This window comes from Gavia stellata, chromosome 4 (assembly GCF_030936135.1).
Source record: "Gavia stellata isolate bGavSte3 chromosome 4, bGavSte3.hap2, whole genome shotgun sequence".
Classification (NCBI taxonomy): Eukaryota; Metazoa; Chordata; class Aves; order Gaviiformes; family Gaviidae; genus Gavia; species Gavia stellata.
Genome location: NC_082597.1, coordinates 49,386,716 through 49,408,623, shown reverse-complemented (window position 1 = coordinate 49,408,623; position 21,908 = coordinate 49,386,716). Strand labels below are relative to the sequence as shown.

At 38.2% G+C, this 21,908-nt stretch overlaps 1 protein-coding gene across 17 annotated transcripts in view; it reads left to right on the top strand.

Moving 5' to 3' along the window:
- The first annotated feature begins 439 nt into the window (after positions 1–439).
- Positions 440–21,908, top strand: part of ATP2B1 (ATPase plasma membrane Ca2+ transporting 1) — a 35,186-nt gene continuing 13,717 nt past the window's right edge. For 6 of the 17 annotated variants that reach the window (XM_059817179.1, XM_059817176.1, XM_059817174.1 and 3 more), the window contains exons 1-12: positions 440–663; positions 5,597–5,794; positions 6,668–6,922; positions 7,003–7,128; positions 7,498–7,641; positions 10,504–10,542; positions 11,611–11,772; positions 13,398–13,612; positions 14,790–15,032; positions 17,465–17,706; positions 20,566–20,803; positions 21,722–21,901. In XM_059817179.1, the coding sequence (XP_059673162.1) occupies positions 459–663; positions 5,597–5,794; positions 6,668–6,922; positions 7,003–7,128; positions 7,498–7,641; positions 10,504–10,542; positions 11,611–11,772; positions 13,398–13,612; positions 14,790–15,032; positions 17,465–17,706; positions 20,566–20,803; positions 21,722–21,901 (2,247 nt within the window). In that variant the 5' untranslated portion in view covers positions 440–458. The remainder of the gene's footprint in view (positions 664–5,596; positions 5,795–6,667; positions 6,923–7,002; positions 7,129–7,497; positions 7,642–10,503; positions 10,543–11,610; positions 11,773–13,397; positions 13,613–14,789; positions 15,033–17,464; positions 17,707–20,565; positions 20,804–21,721; positions 21,902–21,908) is intronic. The other 11 variants (XM_059817177.1, XM_059817175.1, XM_059817186.1 and 8 more) reach the window with 8 other exon arrangements.

Genomic DNA, 21,908 nt, shown 5'->3' with positions numbered 1-21,908 from the left:
CAACAGCTGTTTTAAGAAGTTAATGATTTAAGAAAGTATAATAACGCAAGTTATTTTGGGATGGAAAACATCCATTTTATGCCTCGGCACTCTTGCCAGCTGAATGCTAACTAAAAATATTATAGGAAATATGAAGAAATTGTCCTTAAGCAGAAATTTGTTCTGTAACCTCAATACGAAGAGTAGGGTTGTCTTGCAATGTATTTCAGTATAGCTGTTATGTAACTGAATGTATATTTATTCTTTCCCTAGATTGTACATGCCATTTGGCTTGGGGAACAGAACGCGCCATGGGACAACCTGAAAGATATCTCTCCAGACGGGGTCTCTTGCTTGGGTGATGTGTCTGCTTTCCTGACTGTCTTCATACCCAAAGGATTTATTTTACTTTTGGAAATATTTTAAGTTGAAATCTTGTTCCTTACTGGAAACTGTCTACGCTGAAGACTGTACGCATCATGGGTGATATGGCAAACAACTCGGTTGCATACAGTGGTGTAAAAAATGCTGTAAAAGAAGCTAATCATGGAGATTTTGGAGTTACTCTTGCAGAGCTCCGTTCTCTTATGGAACTTCGAGCTACAGATGCACTGCATAAAATACAGGAATGTTATGGAGATGTACATGGCATCTGTACAAAATTGAAAACTTCACCAAATGAAGGTAAGTCAATTTTAACACTATTATTGAGGAAACTCCATTTAGAGAAAACCTTAGTCAAGCAAACTACTTCTTTTTTTAATATAACAAAGTTTATAAAAGTATTTCAGTTCCCATAATAAAATATTGCTTCTTACTCCTTTGAGGCAGAGATATTCAGTGGTAATAAGTAAGCGAGAGTTTTTTCAATTGGTCTAACTGCATGTGAGATGTTGGGGTAGTGGTGAATTTGCACTTTGGAATAAAGTTCATTGACATTGGCATCCACATATGAAATAGCAATGCAACATAGCAATGTTTAACTTACTGTGAAAGTGTAAGTTTTGTGAATCGCTCATATGACCTATAGTTCCCAATTCAGATTATGCTGTCGTAGAACTCAAGGTTTTAGTAGTCTAATGCAGGGCTTATTAATGCTTCTGTGTTGCTACCTAATTATCATATTCCCTAATGCAACAATTTTTAGAACTGGTGACAGATGTTTTCTATTTGTACTACATTGAATTCTCAATAGCAGGATCTAGTTTTTAAATCTAGTACTTCTGTGTAGTTTTCATGTGATCTGTACAAAATAACTATCAATACAGCTTTAGTCATGAAGAGATACTGTCACTATTAGTAGAAAGTTTGCAAAGTGATCACACAATCTTATTCTCTAGAAATAAGCACGTTTAAAGAAGTCTTTGCCGTGTTTGACTCAATGGCATTCTGTGAAGTGTGGCTACCTGATACTTTTGCTCTCCAGAGTATTACTCCAAGATAGACTGTACAAATGCGAAGAAGGAAATAAATGTATCAAGTCTCCTTCCTGAGAGCTTCCCAGAAGTTTTCCTTAAGATCTGGCCCTCTGTTACTGCCCCCTTCCAATGTAAATGAAAGCTATAAGCTTTCATTTGTCAAAGAAAGATGCAAGTTATATCACTTAAGATATCTAAACTGTAGCATCCTGTACAAATGTTTTTACGTATTTTTATCTAGTATTACCTCAAACTAAATGTGAAGTCCTGCTGTTGGTAGTGATTGATAAGTACCAAAATCAAGATTTTGGCAAACTGTGGGGTGTCAGTATTTAAGCACTCACATAGCTTTTAACCAATGGGATGTCATGTTGGTGGCAGTGAAGTACCTGCTGTCTTAATCCTGGAGAGTTGTTGCTTTCTGTTCTTCAGAAATGCTATGGAAGGGTTTGTCTCCTTGGATCAAGAACAACCTACTAATGCCGTAAGGTACTTGTGGGTACATCTGCATTTAGCATGTTTTGTCTTGATCTGCTTTTGAAGCCAGATTACTGGTTTTCAGACTCCTGAAATTATTTCAGTACATTAACTGGGTTCCTTTTACCAAACTGAAAGTAACCAGCTGTCATGCTTGACCTGCCAGTGAATGGGAGTAGACCAGTTTTAGGCTGAAGAAGAAATTTGTAAAACATGAGGAGTGCAACCTTCTCTTCCTTGGCATCAATGGACTAGTAAAGTTTAGTGCATGCGCGTGAAGCACTGCTGTGTACAAGCAGTGTAAGATCTCTTAGGTAGGAGCAGCAGTCTCTCCTTACCCTGTTGACTTGTTGCATAGTATTGAAAGGCAGTTTCCTTTCTCAGTGAAAAGGGCTGTCGCTTTCTACAGTTAGGACCTGAACTGCGGGTTGAATCATGTTTTACAATAATCTGCAAGGTTTAAGGCCCATTATTACTGCAAGCTATGTGGCTGTACGATTGTAGACAGCCATGATGCACTAAGCACCAAATACCTGGTATACTGCAGGATTCACTTTACGTCCCTTAATGTAACAAGCAGGTTAACATGTGGGAATGATGAGTGTCAGCGTTCTAGAACTAGCAAGGGTTAGACGCCCTTTCCTGCAGATTGATTCTGCTGTACTGAGGACTGTGTGATCAAGGCCTTTCCTTTTCAAAAGGATTTGACATTTAGATGCACTGTCCTGCAATCAGTTAAATAGAATCACTAACTTGATAAAAGGGTCCCTTTTTTTTTTCCTGAAGTGTGAGAGCAGCTCATAAACACAGCAAGGCCTCAACAGTCAAACATGGTAATTAAAAAGGTTAAGTAAGATGAGTTAGAGCAGTGTCTTCTGCAAGCGTGTCATTTTGGCTCTAAATCACTACCTGAACCTTTAGAGAACCAGCCTCTCTGTCAGGTAAGCTGCTCTAAATTTCTTGGAGGTACTACTGGAGAGCTCTTGTAGAAGTAGAACTAGGTCTTTTTTGTCAAATTCAAGTTGTAAGTATAGAAATGGAGACATTTCTAATGGAGAAAATCTAGGCAAGATCTATGCAGAAAGCTTTTGTGTTACACTAGTTCCAGCTCTCTAAAAATCTCATGTGTACACCTGCAAGGCCCTATGACACTTCTTCCTACTCAGAAGCTTTCTTATGATACGAAATGCTGACTTGCGGAATTACCAGTGGCTCCACAGCAAAAGTACAGGTAGTTCCAAAACGCTTCGCAGTAGATGAGTTCAGCTTGTATAATTTCTTGCTTTGAAGTTGTTGACATTGTAAGGCAATGTCTGTTTTCAGGTGAAATGTGGGTCAGACCTACCTGATTTGAAATGAGAAATGGGAACTGTCCTTTACCAGAATGACAAAAAAAAAGACACTGGGCAGACTTTACTGCTTAGTATTTAGTGTTTATTACGTCCTTTACATGTGTACAAAGGTATACAAATGTGAATAAATGAATGTTTGACATCTGTAGTAGCAAAAGTCCTTCCTATATTCTGGAGAGATGGACCACCATCGATATTTCCACAGGTCTACATAATTTTGATTGTCTAGTAACATCTACTTCTAGAGTTCTAATAAAATTTGTATATGAAGATTTAACTAGTCCCTTCTCTAATATTTTTCAAACTTAACCCCAAATAACATAATTACCCTAGTTAAGATACATAATGAACGATATAATGTCAGTATTTTAGACCTCAGGACTGTAGATTGTGAACTATGAAATTGCCACCCATGTGGTAAATGTAGCAAGTCCAGTAATGGTGCATGGTGTATTATGGCAAATACTAAAAATACAAATCTCTTTGTCTTTGCTAGGCTTATTTACTAATCTTCACTAGGTGGTTCTGATAGTAGCTTGACTTCATACAGCCTTGTTGGAAAACGCTTTTCATTCTTCAAAGACCATTGCTGTATACTGCTGATGTTCTGCATCCTGGTACTCTGTGAAGGGAGGAGGAAAGTAATGCCACTGACATTATGTAAATAAGCTTTCAAACTCTGCCATGCTTAAAAAAAGAGAGAAATGGTATCTCTTGCAAAATAGCAATATGGTCCAGCCTTTTGGCATGGCCAGGCTGTTCTGAGTTTCTCTAGATCCTCTCGTATAGCTTGATTTTTTTAAAATGCAGTGCTCTTTGTGTTGAGAGTGAAAGTAAGCACCTCAAAGCTTGAACTTCAAGAAGTGTAGTGTTACGGCTAACCAGTACAATTGCTCCTTTGTATTAAACCTCCAAAGCCGTGAATTCAAGGTGAATCTAAGAGTGTTAGAATAAATCTAATTTACTATATATACACTAAAAATATGTTTAACTTGTTTCATTTTTGAAAAGATCTGCATGTAATACTTTGCTTTTCAGTTAAGTGGTTACATAGCAGTTGTTAGCATTTAAAACTGAGCTTTGCAGTTCAGTAGTCCTTGCAAAGTGTCTTGCAATATCATGTGATGGTTCTAGGAAATGTCTGTTAGAGGTGTTAAATACCCCACTTATTATGAAAGCCAGTTGCAATGGTTGCTGTTCTTATTGATTACCTAGCATGTTTGCAATGCCCAACTAAGCAGTTGGGTTAACTACAAAAAAACCTGCTACTAGGAAAGTAGTTGCCTTTAAGCAGGTGCTGATCATAACCTTGGAGGCAATATGGTTGAAGTGTTCAGACCTTTGCTCTGAACGTGGCTGCACATTTGGCCATTTTGCTTTGAAAAATGAGCTGGTGGCTTAAATTCTGAATGGCGGGTTAGGCAGCTGGAAATTGAAGGAGTAAACAGGAGGTGTACTTACAGAAGACCTTGAGTGCATGACCTTGCACTGAATATACTTGATATTCCATTATTTTTAAGGACTTGGCTAACTCCTAAAGCATGCAGTGCCTTTTAGTGAAAGCCCCTCACTCCAACTAGTGTCCCTTAAGGATGGTACAAGAGTTGAGACAGAGAAAAGGACTCTGAAAGAAATATGCCATATAAGAAAGAAGATAAGTACAAAACTGAGGTGACAGACCATGCACAGTGCTAAATATGGGTGCTCTCGTGTGTCAGAGGAGATATAAAGTGAAGCTTCAGGAGAGCAAACAACTGCTGTCCAGGTGGAAGCAGCATCGTTAAGTGGTTGCCTCTCTCCACATGATGCCTGGAGAGCTTCACCAGCTTTTTATAGTATTTTATATCATAATTAAATAACACAGAGATATAATATTTATAGTATTTTTATATTACTAATTATATTAAATATTTCATTATAAATGTTACATTAATTGTAGGATCCTAGGACGGTATCTCTGAATACAGAATCCCTACAGTGGGAATCAGAGCTGGCTTCACAGGCCGTGGTCTTGCTAAAGCTGCGTGATGATACTCAGTCTCAATAGTAGTAACTCTACTAATGATCTTGTCTTGCAAACTTGTTTACTTTGTACAAAGGTATGTCTGTTACTATTACTCTGTTGCTATGTCATATTAAGTGCAAGTAGGTAGACCGTCAGCTTTCACAGCAAAGTGTGAATTATATAGCTGGTTTTCTATAGTGGCTCTGACTTAAGGATAATAGTTACGTAACTATATTTGAGATATGGCTTTTCAGTATTGTTACCAAAATATGGAGTGGGACTTCATGAATGGGAGACCTCAGTCACTTCTAATGTGAGGGTGAAATGCAAGTAAGTGTCACTAACTTTGTCTTATTATTAAATAGGTTTAAGTGGAAATCCAGCAGATATAGAAAGGAGAGAAGCAGTTTTTGGGAAGAACTTTATACCTCCTAAAAAGCCAAAAACATTTCTTCAGTTAGTATGGGAAGCACTACAGGATGTTACACTAATTATATTAGAAATTGCAGCCGTAGTATCCTTGGGCCTTTCTTTTTACCAGCCTCCAGGAGGAAATGAATCATGTAAGTAAACTTTTTAAAAAGTAGGTAGCTACCTGTATTATACTACTGACTTTCCTGGTCCAATGTGCCTATGCTGTAAATCTGATGGGAAACAGTAAGCCAGTGGAAAAGCAGCTTATTGTTCCTTATTGAGAGAACACTACTAAAACTCTAGCTTGCCTTAAAAGGGCAACATGAGATTTCCCTGGTCATGATCTGGTATGATTCTGACCAAAATAATGCCAAAGGTAAAGTGCAAGCAGCAGGAACAAGAATTTGTCTTAGATCCAATCATGTTTCTGTGCAAGTGTTTTTTAGCTTTGCCTCAAATATTTAAGCAATTTATAGTTCATGGTCATGTGCTTTCTTTGGGGAGTCAGCAAGCCTTAAATTTTCCTTGATTTGCAATATGACACTGGTAACTTTCCAATTTAAGAAATGAAGCTATCTTTAGATTACTACATGGAAGCTGAAAGGATCTGGCCTTCATTGAACTGAATTTTTGCAATAATATCTGGCTTGTTGAGATAAAGGTAATGTGGGAAATGTTGAGAAAGCAGAAGGTGATTAACTAATTGTCTAGTCTGGCATTCTTATGCTGTCATTTAATGAGATAATAAGGACAGGTAACATTCTATATCAACTTCTCTTATGTTCAGATAAGCAGGGATGTAAATTCTAGGTGGTTTAACTTCCTTGAGCTGCTCTAGCTTTTAGGTTCTTTAGCTTCTTTCTGTGTTACCCTTACTGAAAATAAATCTAAAATTGCAAAGAAGGCTAGCACAGAAAATGTTTAGCAACTATTAGTAATTTCTTCTGTTTGGAAAAACTTTTTTTGTTGTTGAGATAACTATCTGTGTGAACTTTCTTAAATCTAAAACCTGTTTTCTGCAGTATGTGGATCAGTAAATGTTGGTGAAGAAGAGGAGGAATCTGAAGCAGGTTGGATTGAAGGAGCAGCAATCCTCCTATCTGTAGTTTGTGTGGTATTAGTAACAGCTTTCAATGACTGGAGTAAAGAGAAACAATTTCGGGGATTGCAGAGCCGTATTGAACAAGAACAGAAATTCACAGTCATCAGAGGTGGCCAAGTCATCCAAATACCAGTAGCTGACATAATTGTTGGAGATATTGCACAAGTGAAATATGGTAAACATATTTTTAAAGTTGAACTTTCTTTTATTTTTAAAAAAGGAACTGCAGTCAACATACCCAGTGATCTCTCGTAGGTGATCTTTTACCGGCTGATGGTGTACTCATTCAAGGAAATGATCTCAAAATTGATGAAAGCTCACTGACTGGAGAATCTGATCATGTTAAGAAATCTCTGGACAGAGATCCTATGCTGCTGTCAGGTGTGTAACATTTGACAGTTCTTGAATAAAATGGTTTGTTTCTGGGGGTAAACTGATAACTTAAAATTTTGAGTTTAAAGTCTGGCAAACTGGACCTTATCTAGACTGACTCCTGAAAGTACCCAAAAACAGTGCAACTAGTACAAAACTTTGTCAAAGTGAGCAGACTCTTAAAAATGACAAACTTTTTGTGTAGTTGCTTATAGTTTTATTTTCCAGACAGTTTTGGCGATTAAAACTGTAGGGGAACACAGTGGTATATGTACATGTCTTACGGTTTCATGAATGTGAAGTTTGAGAACTCATTTCCTTTGTGCTCTGCCATGTAACTGCTCAAGTCTCAGTGGAAAACCTGATTCAATCTTTCAGGTACACATGTGATGGAAGGCTCTGGAAGAATGGTAGTTACTGCTGTAGGTGTGAACTCTCAGACTGGAATCATCTTTACCTTACTTGGGGCTGGAGGAGATGAAGAGGAGAAGGAGAAGGAAAAAGAGAAGAAGGACAAGAAAAGTAGGCATAATAATCTTAAATCCCTGGGTAGAGATGGGTGAACTCATGAATTTTACTGGGTAAAAATATGTTCTAGTCATCTGGAGCCAGAAATCTTTTTTTGAACCTCATACTTTCGGTAGGTTTCACAGGAGAAAAACCTCAGGTCCAGTGACCTGAGAGTACAGCAGTACTAATAACTCTTGTCATGTGGATTTTTAATTAATCTTGAGATCCCATTGATCAATTAGAGGTTGGAAAGTTTACAACTCCTAACCAGCCATACCATGTATAAATTGTTAAATTGCCATCTTGTGTAACTTTAAAGTACATTTATGTCTAATAGTAAATATTTGTTTATGGCAAACAGGTTATTACCAATTACTCAACCTAATAAGTATGTCGTTCTGCTTTTGGCAGATAGAAAATGTCCTGTATAGGGGAGTTCTTCTATGACACTTGAAGGGGAAAAGCTTGTAACATTGATACTGCTGAGTTTGTGGATATCTTAAGCATATATAAGACTGATTTTGATAAAGATGAGCAGACAGCTTCTTCTGCCACTTCTTTTCTTCCAGAACTGAAACTTTGAATGCTCCGTGATACGCACAAGGCAGATCCCTAGAGGCACTTTTCTGTAAACTTCATTTTTGGAGGGATGAGGGGCTTGTAACCCAGAGCATTTTGGAGTCCTTCTGTGACATGTGAAATGGGCTGTCTTCCTTATTCAGAAGGACTTGCTCAGTAGCTGTAATTATAAGGTCACTTACATAAGCCATAGCCTTTATCCTGAGAATCAAAGCTTAGAAATGTTAACCAGTAATGTTTTGATACTAGCTCTCACAAGGCATGTTCAGGACTGAGCTTCACCACAGCGAAAATTTTTCTAGAAACTGTTGTGAGGTCTGCTGGATGGGACTGAGTCTGGGGATTCTTGGCAGAAAAATACACTTTTTCATCAGAGGAATAGGAAACAGTAATGGAAAGCCATATAGAAATGTGCTTAGGAATCTCAGTGGCCTTCAAACTAAAGAGGCAATTGTTGAAATGTGTGCTCTGTGCAGGAATTAGGATTGAACTGTGTGAAGAATTGAAAGTTCAAAATTCGTTTCAGACTCAAGCGTGGTAGTGAAGAGTAAAAGTTGACCTGCAGCACTTCCAGGGATTAGTGTGGAACAGTTTCCATCCTTTGCTCTTTCCCTTACAGAGGAAGGAGAAGGAAGCAAGCAACAGTACCAGCTGCTACAGGAGATCTGGAGAAGATTATAGCTTTTATTAATATTCTGCCAGTGTTTATTATTCTATAAGCAGAAGTCTTTTTGACAAGTAGTGTTTTGGTGTGTCCTAGGGCCTGAACACTTATGGGTTGTTTTTTTTCTCCTAAGATAGACAACTTCCTCTTTCCCTTAAGTTAGGTGCACGATAAGATTCTCCTTTGTAAAACTCAGGTTAAACTAAAATAGCTTCTCTGTGAATGTTAAGGAGATTAAAGTAGTTATTTTTAGTTCGCTGTGTACGGCTTTGGTTCAGAGTGAAAGCAAATGTTATGTACAAGGAGTTAGAAGTAACTGAAGCGTAGAACTTTGCTCTTGTAAACGGAAAGGGGAACTAGGAAAGAACAAATACTAAATTAGGAGACGATGATGAGTTCTTAAGAAGTCCAAAGTGTCATCTCCTGGAGAAGGTGAACATGCTTTTCTTTTCTCCTCATCTGTTCTGAGGTTGCTTGGGGGGAAATCTTATGTGTAAAAATCAGACTATGTCTACAGTAGTAACATAGTGGAGGTATTGAATGTCATGCCAGACAGGCTGCTTGATAATTTGGTTTTCTTCTACCTGAGTACTCTCATACATTTTGTTCTACATAACCTAAGGCCTAAGACTTAATGAATTACCAGTGATACAGAAAAATTCTGGGTTTTGTTCCAAATGCCTCAATATTGTGCTTTCATTTCAGGTTATTGCAAATAGTGACTATAACCCTTGCTTTCTCTACTTAGGAGAAAAGTTTGTCATTTGCTAAGGTAGTATCTAAACCTTTTTACCTGAAAACCCAAACAAAAAAGCTAGTGTGCCCCCCCCCCCCCGCACCAATAAGCTACATATGATGTGTCAGTCTTCTAGTTACCTTTAATGTTTCACTCATTAATTTCTTTCATTATTTCACTGTCCTTCTTTGTGATCTCTTGTTGAACTCCATTTCTGAACAGAGGTAGGAGGGGTATTTTATTATGAACTTGAACTATTCTCTTAGTGGTGTAAAACTGGTATGTTGCCAACAGATTATGTTCATGCTTGTGTAAATAGGGTTAGCATAGATCCAGTAATCCAGCACTGTAGCTCCATTAAGCTTTGGTGTGGATTTATAAATGTTTTAAACTACAGTAGCTTCTACAATGTTGTACAAAAGCACTGATTCTGGAAGTGAGATCCTACAGTTCACTTACAGTAGTAGTCAGATACAGTTGCCAAGTGTTGGAAGAACAGAGAGCAAGACTGAGGCCACCAGAATCACTTTAATGTCACAAATTTCTTTCCTAGAAAAACATTTAGGCAAGCCTTTTAAAAGCTTTCCTCACAAGTAACAAATGTCTGTACCAGTAATTTGTGCAAACTTAACTATGGTAGCATAAGACTGCAGCAGTCTTGTATGGGAAACATAAAGTCCAAAAAAACCTGATGTGAGCTGTTTCTGTGAGTTGACTTATACTTTTAAAGCCTCAGTTATGTCAGCCCTCTGTCTCCAGTTTGTTCTACACTTTTTTTTTAAAATGCAGTTTCTTGTTTCAGCATATGGTAATGTATACATTATATCTAAACATAAACACTGAAATGAACTCTGCACAGCCAATTTAAAACACAACTTGTTCCCCTCTCCAACAGGTAAAAAGCAAGATGGAGCTGTTGAAAACCGTAACAAAGGTAAATGCAGGTTCTCTGATGCTTTCTTGCAAATCCCTATTTTCTGAGAGTGAATGTAATGCATACTCTCCTATGAAAATGAATATTGAATGCTTACATCCAAAATGCTTATGCTAAAGATGGCGTAAGTGAATCTGCTGAAAACAAATGCTTAAATGAACTTGGTAGTCTCAACATAGCTAGATACTACGAAAGTAAACTTTATCAATGATTTTCAAGCTATCTTGTTGAGGTGGGTTAACCTTGGCTGGCTGCCAGCTGCCCACCCAGCTGCTCTCTCACTCCCCCTCATCAGCAGGATGGGGCAGAAAATAGGATGAAAAGTTTGTGAGTTGAGATAAGGGCAGGGAGATCACTTACTAATTATTTTCACGGGCAAAACACTCAACTTGGGAAGCTTAATTTATTGCCAATTAAAAATAGAGTGGGATGGTGACAAACAAAAACAACAAAAACACCTTCCCCCCAACCCGCCTTCCTTCCAGGCTCAACTTCCCTCCTGACTCCTCTACCTCCTCCCTCTGAGGAGCGCAGGGGGACGGGGAATAGGGTTTGTTGGTCAGTTCATAATGCTTGTCTCTGCTCCTTCATCCTCACGCTCTTCCCCTGCTCCATCGTGGTGTCCTTCCCACAGGATACAGTCTTTCTGTGAACTTCTCCAATGTGAGTCCTTCCCCCAAAGTACAGTCCTTCAGGAACAGACTGCACAAGCGTGGGTCTCCCATGGGCCACAGCTCCTCCCAGGAGCCTGCTCCGGCATGGGCCCTTCACAGGCTGAAGCTTCCTCCAGGGCACATCAGCCTGCTGCGGCATTGGGTCCTCCATGGGCTGCAGGGGCGCAACCTGCCCTACCCTGGTCTTATCCACTGGCTGCAGCTCCCCTGCTGCCAGCGCGTGGGCACCTACACTCAATACACTTGTTTAAACATTCACCTGTAGTATGGCATGTCTGGATACAACGTACTACGCAGTACTGGTGTTCGGTGGAGCCTGGTATTAAGCTTTTTAAGTATCATTGATTTTTGGGGACTTCCCAATGGCTAAACTTTATTTGATCTTAACTTCTAGCTAAAGCTCAGGATGGTGCAGCCATGGAAATGCAGCCACTGAAGAGTGAGGATGGTGGGGATGGAGATGAGAAAGACAAGAAGAGATCAAATTTGCCAAAGAAAGAAAAGTCGGTTCTTCAGGGCAAACTTACAAAGCTTGCAGTTCAGATTGGCAAAGCAGGTATGGTGTATCGGTACCTTCCTTATGTTGATTTCACATGTTTGAATAAAGTTGAAACATGCATAGTTTGTGAGGGGATAACTTAAGTAGCTAGCCTTGACCAGTTTGATTATTTTAAGTACAAAATCCAATGCATGCATGTATGCCATTGTGCCTGAGTGTGCTGATGGCTTCTCAGACTGTGTCATGTGGATGGCTTTTATTTTTCCTTGATTTAAATAGATTCAGGCTTTAGAGTGTCAGCTTCTGGGAGAGAAAATTCCAACTTCATAACATTGGACAATTGTTATGAAAGATGTTTTTAGATAAGCTATGGCATTTAGTGATGTATCTAGAGAAATATAAATTGAGTGAAGTCTGGAAAATGCGGTAGGGTTGACCAGGTTATCTCTAGTACTTCCAGAGACTTAGGAATTTCCACCTAACATATGCCTTGCTGATATGTAACATTTTTATTGACTTTCTACTATACTTTAGCTTCTGTTACTCTTCTATCAGCTAATAATTCAGCTGTCTTGTCAAAACGTTTCGTAAACTGTTGCTTCTTGAAAGTAGGCTAAAACAACAATGAAGTTCAGTGTAAATTTTAGGCTATATTATTTAGTATGTAGAGGTTTAATTCAAATATTTCAGTATTTATTCTGATCCATGTGGAATTGTTGAAAGATTTAGGCTAGAAGGAACTTCTAGAAGTCTTGTAGCCCAGCCCACAGCTCAAGAAGCATCTATGTCGTAAGACAGTTATTGTGTGAGGACAAAGCAATTAAACTTCTAGCTTTAGCACTCCATAGTTATGTATAACAATTTTAATTTTCAGAGAAACTTGTACTAACAAATGTTGAATAAAGCTTTCATGGTATGTTTAGTGTAAAATACTGTTCTTATCAAACAATTTTTTCACATCTTTCATAAGTAAGAGCTCTTGTTTTCCTTTATGCACCTTTTGACCCATTGTAATTCCCCACGCACCCTTAATGCTCATCTACTTCATGCATGCATTTTTCTGTCCTGCTTTGGGGCGGTGCACCCACTGAAGCATCTTCTTACAAAGAGCTGACACTTCAGTGACTTCTGTTCCTTTTATTCCAGCCAGGTCCATTTTCCATCACTGTTTTTGTGTGGTGTCTTAAGTGTGCCGCTCAGCTTGCTAGCAGCAGTTCTGATTTGTGTTCCCAGTTACTCCCAGTTCATTGAACGCTGTGCTTAGCTGTCATATTTAATCCCACCTTCAGCAGGAAGCAGGGTACAGACTGCCAGCAGCTTTCTCCACTGAATGAGTCAGCAGTACAATCTTTGAAGGCCTGCTGAATTATTTCAATTCTTATTCTGCTTAGTCAATTGACTTGTCTCTCCTGTTTGTAATTAGATCTACACTTTTCAATTGAAATGTGAAGGAAGGAAAAAGATTTTGGAACTTTCTAGGTGAAATGCATGAGGAGATACTTGCATTGGAAGTTGGAACACCTTTGAGAAGTACCTCAACGTTTCCTGTCTTGCCCATTTAAAATCTTAGCTATAAACTGACTTCTATAAAGGCAGAAGTATTTGCACTTGACTTATCCACAGTCTGTATTGCCAAATATTTGAGATAATTTCTGAAAACTGTTTATTCTCTTTTTAACAAGGTTTATTGATGTCTGCAATCACAGTCATTATCCTTGTGTTATATTTTGTAATTGATACCTTCTGGGTTCAGAAGAGACCTTGGCTTGCTGAATGTACACCAATTTATATTCAGTATTTTGTGAAGTTCTTCATTATTGGAGTTACAGTCCTGGTGGTGGCAGTACCAGAAGGTCTTCCACTTGCAGTCACTATATCTCTGGCTTACTCTGTTAAGGTAGGTGGATAGATGGGGAACAGATCTTAAAGGTAGGTGGGTGTATTCATCAGCTGTAAAATCTCAGTTGAGCTATGCTGCATCACATATATGTAACAGATTGGGGAGAAACTTTTCTTGTTTCCCTGAACTGCGTAAGAAATCTGCCCCAGTATTTTTAATCTCTGAATATACACTAATATGAAGAGTGAGCAGTGACAGCCTGTTGTCACCAACTAAAGATGAATGGGTTTAGCTCATAACATTGTAGCACTTGCTTAAAATAAATAGCTGTGTTAGAATTTGTAAATAACAAACTCTTCTGTAAACCTGAACTTCTACCTAACTCATGTGTTAAGCAACTGCTACAAAAGTTTCTAGATTGATTCTCCTTGAGGACTGAATATTGTAGAACATATAGCGTTCTATTTATTATACAGCATGGTTTTTAGCTCGTGCTGTTTGTTATCTTAATTTTCTTATTGCTTCAGCATACTGGGACTGGTTATTGACCTGAAATCTAATTGTAAAGACAATGGCTGTTCAGGCTGTGTTCTAAAATTTACAGTACTAACTAGTAGTGGCCTTAGTATTGTATCATTTGATGTTATTCTGCCTCTTCAAGGTTAAAATACTATCCAAACCTGTTAAGTAAAGAATTTAAAGCGATGTTTGACCTATGAAATTTGTGTAGTCCTCACTATCGTAGCTGAAACATCAGGCTCACAGACTGTATTTGATTTTAAGTCCGACTCTAACATCTTTGAAGTATCTATCATCTGATGTTCGGATAAGTCTATAACATAGCTTACTTGATCTTTCTTGTAAGCAGAAAGACTTTTTTAATGTTCTATCTGGTAAAGCTCAGTCTGTACCTCTCCTCTATTTCTAAATAGCATCATGAACTATTTGCTCGTAACAGTCTGACTAGTATCAGTAGTCAACATCACATGTAGATACAGGAGATTAAGACTGTATTTATGAACTTTGTTCAAAATGAAGTTTACTGTGACATTATAGGGTTAAAGGAATCCTTACAGAATGTGGCAGCTACAAATTCTTTCTCTGTTAGATGCCAGATAACTTAAAGGCTGAGTGTCTTCTGAAACTGCTGTGTAAGACTGGACACCCTAAATGAGAATTTCTGAAATGTGAAGTAATGGTCATAGCTAGCTGCTGACTGCTTTTATTTCCTTAGAAAATGATGAAAGATAATAACTTGGTGAGACATCTGGATGCATGTGAAACAATGGGCAATGCAACAGCTATTTGCTCAGATAAAACGGGAACATTGACGATGAATAGAATGACAGTGGTCCAAGCCTACATCAATGAAAAACATTATAAAAAAATTCCAGAACCAGAAGCTATTCCAGAGAAAACTATGGCTTACCTTGTGACAGGAATTTCTGTTAATTGTGCTTATACTTCCAAAATACTGGTAAGTGGATTTCTTCATTCTATTCAAGGTAGCTAAACAAATTCCTCAAAAGATGCAAATTGTCTGGTGGCCACATGGTAGGCAGTTAAGTGTACGTGTGTGGCAAAATGCAGTATACCTGCTATTTTGTACCTTCTGTAAATTACTCAACTGTTCATTTGGGACTAAACTTCAAAAACAGCTTATTTCAGTTAGAACTGGTAATTCAAAGATACAATCTCAGAAAGATAATTTCCTTTAAGTTCACAGTGGTGTCTAATTTGTTTTTATTAGTGGGGCTGCTTATCTTACTTGAGAAGCATCTTGGCTCGATTTGAGTGGTACTTCAAAGTAAACATGTAAGAGTAGCATGACATTAGCTAGAATGTAATGAGAAAATGCAAGTACAGATGAGGATTTGATGGATTTTTTTTTTTCCAGATACTGTTGTATGAGTTTGTAGGCTTTAGAATTGTAACATCTTTGCTCATACCTTGTTTGAGACTTCCAAAATATTTTGAAATAAAAAGAATAATGGACTGTTACACATTATAGAATACTGGACTATTTAGCACTCTTGTGTGCATCATTGTCTGCAACTTCAAACATAGCTTCCTTGCTGTAGTTACTCCAACATGTTGCATAATATATTCTTTAAGGCAGCAAAAATAATAATTAGGATTTAGCTTTCAAAAATAAATTAATTAGTACTTCAAGACTTAGTAGAAGCCTCCACTATGAATGCTTTGTACAGGAATAGCAGTAAAACCCCAGTCCAAAAGCTACTTTTCAGCCAATAAAGATGGTACCTCTGCAAGAATTTCCTCAATAGCAGTACTTGAGGCGGCACATCACCAGCACTGATTTCTCTGAAACAAGATTGAAATACTACTAATGAATTATAGCATGTGAGGAGTTTCACAGTCTATTTTCTAAAGATCTTTTTATAGAAAGAAAATAAGTAGCTCCATGTAAACTGACCAGGTGCCTTACTACTATTTTAATCAAATTACAGTTACAATTTTAATGAAATTATATTCAATGCAGTCAGAGTTAGTCTGTTTTACAGAATCTCAGAGGGCTGAAAAGGACCTCTTGAGATCCTCTGGTCCAAGTCCCCTGCTCAAAGCAGGGTCAGACAGAGCATGTTGCTCAGGGCTATGTCCAGTCAGGTTTTAAGAATCTCAAAGGATGGGGACTCTGCAACCTCTGGGCAATCTGGTCAAGTACGTGACCACCCTTAGAATAAAAAGGTGTTTCCTTATGTTCAAACGGAATTTCGTGGTTTCAGTTTGTACCCATTGCCTGTCCTTCTCTCACTGGATACCACTAAGAAGTCTGGCTTGGCAGTCTTTACCGTCATTCCACCCGCCTGCCCCATTCAGTCATTTAATACACACTGATAAGTTTCTTTGCCAGAGCCTTCTCTTCTCCAGGCTGAACAGTCCCAGCTCTCTCTGCCTCTCCTCGTACGCCAGGTGCTCCAGTCTCTTTGTCATCTTTGTGGCCCATGGCTGGATGCCATTGTCTCTTGTACTGGGGAGTCCAGAACTGGACATCATAAACTGCACATTAAAGTCAATATTTTGAAAGTGTGAATATTCAGTACAGCCAAATCCAAGATCTTGCAGCTCTGAACAATGAAAATGGATCACTAACTTACAATTAATACAGTTCAGCCCTAGCTGTTTGAGGCATGTCAGGCTGAGTAAGTGCTTCTGCCTTTTTTGCTACAATCTACACTGCAATGTTACAGCTATACAAGCACAGAAATACCTTGAGAGAAATACTCATTTACTTATAGCACTAGTACGTGCATATTCCCCATTGCTGAGATAAGAAACTTGTTCGGGTATTAAAGGGTTGGAAACTTGTTTCTGAACTCTTCCCAGTTAAATAGGCCATGGCCTGGGAAACGGAATGTGTAGTAAGATTTAAGAAGCTTAAAGACTTAGTTTATTCAGTAGAAGGCTAACAGGTGATGTGATCATAGTCTAAGTCATTGAGGAGGAGTTATTACAGGAGGGGATACTTTAATTTAGCAGAAATAATGTCATTTATCTTGCTTAAATCAGTTTAAGTAAACTTACCTGTACTTTTAAAATGCAAAATAATTATTCAGGGACTACACTCAATTGATCAGATGGATATTTCAAGCAATGGAAAATGCCTTTTAGAAGAGTCATGTTGGTATTTGTTACAAACTTAATGGGTGATTTTTGAGTCTGAGAAAGGGACTGAAAGATCCTAACCAGGTACAGAAATTACTTACAAAAGCCAGCAGTATGAATTTGGCTCATGACTCATAGGAATTGATACAGTAATCATTGCAAAAGTGAAACTTCCCCATCCCAGAGCTAAGCTTAGTCTTAGCTTCCTTATTTTCTAAATGCTGTACTTCAATGGTTCATAAGTTAACCTCCTAATCAGCAAAGTTCTTGTTCTTCTTGCAGCCTCCTGAAAAAGAAGGTGGCCTACCACGTCATGTTGGAAATAAAACTGAATGTGCCTTGCTGGGATTGCTTTTGGATTTAAAACGTGATTATCAGGATGTAAGAAATGAGATACCAGAAGAGGATTTGTACAAAGTGTACACCTTCAACTCTGTTAGAAAATCCATGAGTACTGTGTTAAAAAACTCTGATGGCAGTTTCCGGATATTCAGTAAAGGTGCCTCTGAGATAGTTCTTAAAAAGTAAGAACAACTACTATTGTACTTCAGCACTTAAATTTGGCTAAATGTGATAGGTGAGGAGACTGAAGTGCTAAACAACATTGTGCCATAGCTTTAAAAGTGTTTCTGTCGCCCTATTCACAAACAAGTGCAGCAGTCCTATACCTTTGTGATTGCAGCCAGCTTCCCAGCTTGTCTCCCTCAGTTGTTTGACTTTTTACAGTAAGATGGGCAATTAGCATTTCAGTTACTTCAATTCTCACACCCCACCCTCCAAAAAAAAGAGCTGCTCATGATTAATTTTAACTTGTGAACTCTGCTCTGATACAGGAAAGTATCTATGAATTGATCTATTCTCTAGTTAAACTATTATAGTTTTAGGTGTGGTTGGTCAAAATGCTCACCCGTCTTCCAGTAAAGTCCCAACAGCTGATACACCTAAATTCCAGGAAGGACTTGTGCCTTTGAAAAATGATTACTTGTAAGATTACTTTCAGCTTCAAAAAGCTGTGCAAGTTGGTGTCCAAGTTGATCATTTCAACAGGATGTTGAACTTGGCCAATGGAGAAACTTCAGGGTTTTTAATGTGACAAAGCAAATTGCTTCCTTATGCATCTGCCCATCGATGGAGGATTTATTAGAATGAGATTAGACTATTAGCGAGAGATTAGTCATCACTGGGACAAACCTTTAGGTGTGAAGAAGGCTGTGGTAACTCCTAAGTAGGTGAAGTCAAGCATGTGCGCATCATGTTCTCTAGGAACAGCAGTTGTAGCCAGTCTGGTTTTGGTACTAACGTCAGATTATTTCTAGTCTGAGTAGCACATAGATCATGTTCATCAGTTCAGTTTACCTTTTTGCTTGCTACTAGCCCCCCAAATCATTATTTAGGAAAGTACTAATTCAGTAAAGAAAAAAAGATGAAATCTTCCTTCTCCTCTGGTTAGTGCAATCCAGGATTCCTCTGGTTAGTTCAGTCTGGTTAGGTCAATCTTTAAAGGGCTGTTGTTCCATTTGATACGGAACTTAAATTTAGATATGAATTTTTTCATAGCTAGATTTTAAGCCAAGTCTCATCAGTGAGTAAGTATGCCTATATTTGTGTTACTTCTACCTTCAGAAGTATATTGTACCTTACTATCTCATTGTACCTTACTATCTCATTGAGCAATTGAACTGTAGAAGTTGCTAAAACTCATTCAGCCCAGACTCATGTGGTCCACTTGGCTTCATAACTGAGATATGAAAATAAATAATAAGGACGTTTGGCAAAAAACAAGAAAACCTAGGCTGATTTGGATACTATTGGAATAGTTGTAATTCCAAAGCTATTTCAGAGCATGCACAGACTGGGAAAAAAAACTTAGCATCATAAGCTTCTTTCTTTACCCACTACCTATGCAGTGCCAGAAATTAATCTCAGAGCTTGTAACCTGGTTTGTCAGTTGTGCTGCTCATTCTTTATTACTACATGCATGACTGTTCTTGAGCACTGAAAGCTTAAACATGAATATTTATAAGATACAAATTAGTCACTAATAATTGTAGAAGAAATATCGCAAACTTTTTCAAGCAGAGCAGTTTTATTCTTTCCTTACCATCAAGTCAAGTATTTGAAGTGAGTTTCAATGAAATCTTTACGTAAACGTTATTGGCTTCCATTTAGTCATCTTGGAATGCTTTGAATTTATCACAAGCCCTATGATTGCAGGTAACACAAGATATCCTTAGTGGTTGCTGACATCTGAACAGATAACCAAAATCAGGAAATTCAGATAGACTTCAAATTTCAGTTATGATGATTACTATGAAGCTTTAACGGATTGCTTTGTTTCCATTTCCTGGCTGAGGTGGAAACTTTTTTATATGTATTGCACCTCGGAATTCCCTAAACCCTTTGACTAAACTCTTAAATGTAACAGTAGTCATCTTAGCACATCTGCCAGGTCTGAACTTGATATTTTAAAAAAAGCCATAAATTGTTATATGTTCTTCAGGGCCACGTTAATACTAATTTGTAAAACAAATGCTTAGGGCAGTGCTTTAAGGCAAAATTTTGCTAAGGATGCGGATGAACAAGACTAAATTAATTGTTCAAAATATTTGGTAGTGTTACATTCATGGCATCAATATTGGTAAAGTATGTATGCTGTCTGTGAAAGTAGTGGCATCTTTGGCATGAAGAACCATAAGTAAAAGAGCATGTGTTGAAATGCTAGAATACATAGTGTCGAATGTGGTCTCTTATACAAACATTTAAGTCAGATTTAAGTATTTGTTTTTAATTTAATACTTCACATTAAGAACTCTATGCCAGATGCTCTCTGAATTCTCTGCATTTAGATTGGGATGGGGGGTGCAAACCTTACTACTCTTAAGGATAGCAGTACCAGAGTTTGCTTTTAGTGCTGTAAGTTTAGTGCTTACAGCTGTTTAAGCACCAGCTGTTTAACGTGCATGTTCTGGAAGTGTACTGTACTTCTGAGACTTGTATAACTGTTAACAAGGTGGGATTATTTTGTTCAACTTGAAACTGGATTGACTGACTCAACCAGCGCATACACTAGTCTGTTTACATACAATGGAGAAATGGATGCTTCTGGGAGGTGACTGATGTTTGTGTCCTGAATTCATTGGGCATTATTTTCATCCTAGGACGACTGGCTCAGTTAACTTTCTACAGCTAGTATGTTTTGCAGTTGGGAAGAGATTAAGTGCATACAGAGAAGATTATCTTAGAGATCTGCTACTGGCTCTTTTTGTGTGTGTGAGTCTAGTGAAAACAAAGCTTGTGGAAACTGACTGGAGTTGACTGATGAGCCATTGAATGGGCTGAACTTCTGGTTAAAATTTGGTAACTCTTTAAACCTTCCTTTTCAGGTGCTTCAAAATACTGAGTGCTAACGGAGAACCAAAGGTATTTAGACCTAGGGACCGCGATGATATTGTGAAAACTGTAATTGAGCCAATGGCTTCTGAAGGGCTCAGAACCATCTGCCTGGCATTCAGAGACTTTCCAGCAGGGGAACCTGAGCCAGAATGGGACAATGAAAATGATATTGTTACTGGTCTGACATGCATTGCTGTTGTTGGGATTGAAGATCCTGTGAGACCTGAGGTAGGGTCACTGACTAAACTGCAGTGATTCTGTTACAACGGATCCTGATTCATGTTGTTGTTCATCATGCAGAGAGTAAAAGAAACTGAATTGCTATTGTATGCCTTAAGCATAGTTGATAAATGAAAATCTAATTTCTTGGAGGGGAAAGTTAATGGAGCTATAAAAGCAGATTAAAACTTCTTAATGTCACTTATGCTGTGTTACTGAAGCTCTGTACTAACTAATGACTTAAGGCGCTTACTGTGCAGGGTCTCAGTAGATGGAACAACTTGTCATATTTTTTTTTTGCCACTTGGAATATTAGGAGTATTGTTTAGGATAATATTAGCCATTGTCCTTGTTGCCAGCTTCTCATGGGGAATGGTGGAGAGGAGGGTTTGTCACCTGAGAACTGAGGTAAGGAGTCTGGCTTGTGGTTGAGGTCGAAGGAGGGCAGTATTTTTCAATAGTGAATTCTTTTATGCCATGTGTAAGTGGAACTCCAGTCTGATCTGCACTATCATCACTTCACACTAAGTCATGGTGAAGTGGTGGAGTGTGAGCTGTAGTTTATTTCATATAATCGTAAATGAAAAGCCAGTACTCAGTACCTTTGAATACTACAGCCTAATATGTCATGTGGATTTTTGTGGTATTTTTGAATACGGCAGTATTTAAAAAATTAAGGGGAGGGAGGGAGGGGACATGACATAACAACAACAAAGCCCCTTTGCCAGAATTGCCATTTGTGTGTTTTTCAGGAAAATTATTGTGGTAAGCTACTTAATTTTTTAAAATGTTCAATAATAATAGTCCTGATTTTAAAATAATTGTTACCCTGGATTGAGCAGAAAACAGTCCTTTCACTCATATGTCTAGATTTATTCAGCTACAGTCTCTGAGCCTGTGGGGTTTGTTTGGGTTTTTTGCTTACAGGTACCTGATGCAATAAAAAAGTGTCAACGTGCAGGCATAACAGTACGTATGGTCACTGGCGATAACATTAACACTGCTCGTGCTATTGCATTAAAATGTGGTATTCTGAATCCTGGTGAAGACTTCCTGTGTTTAGAGGGCAAAGACTTTAACAGGAGAATACGCAATGAAAAAGGAGAGGTAAGCA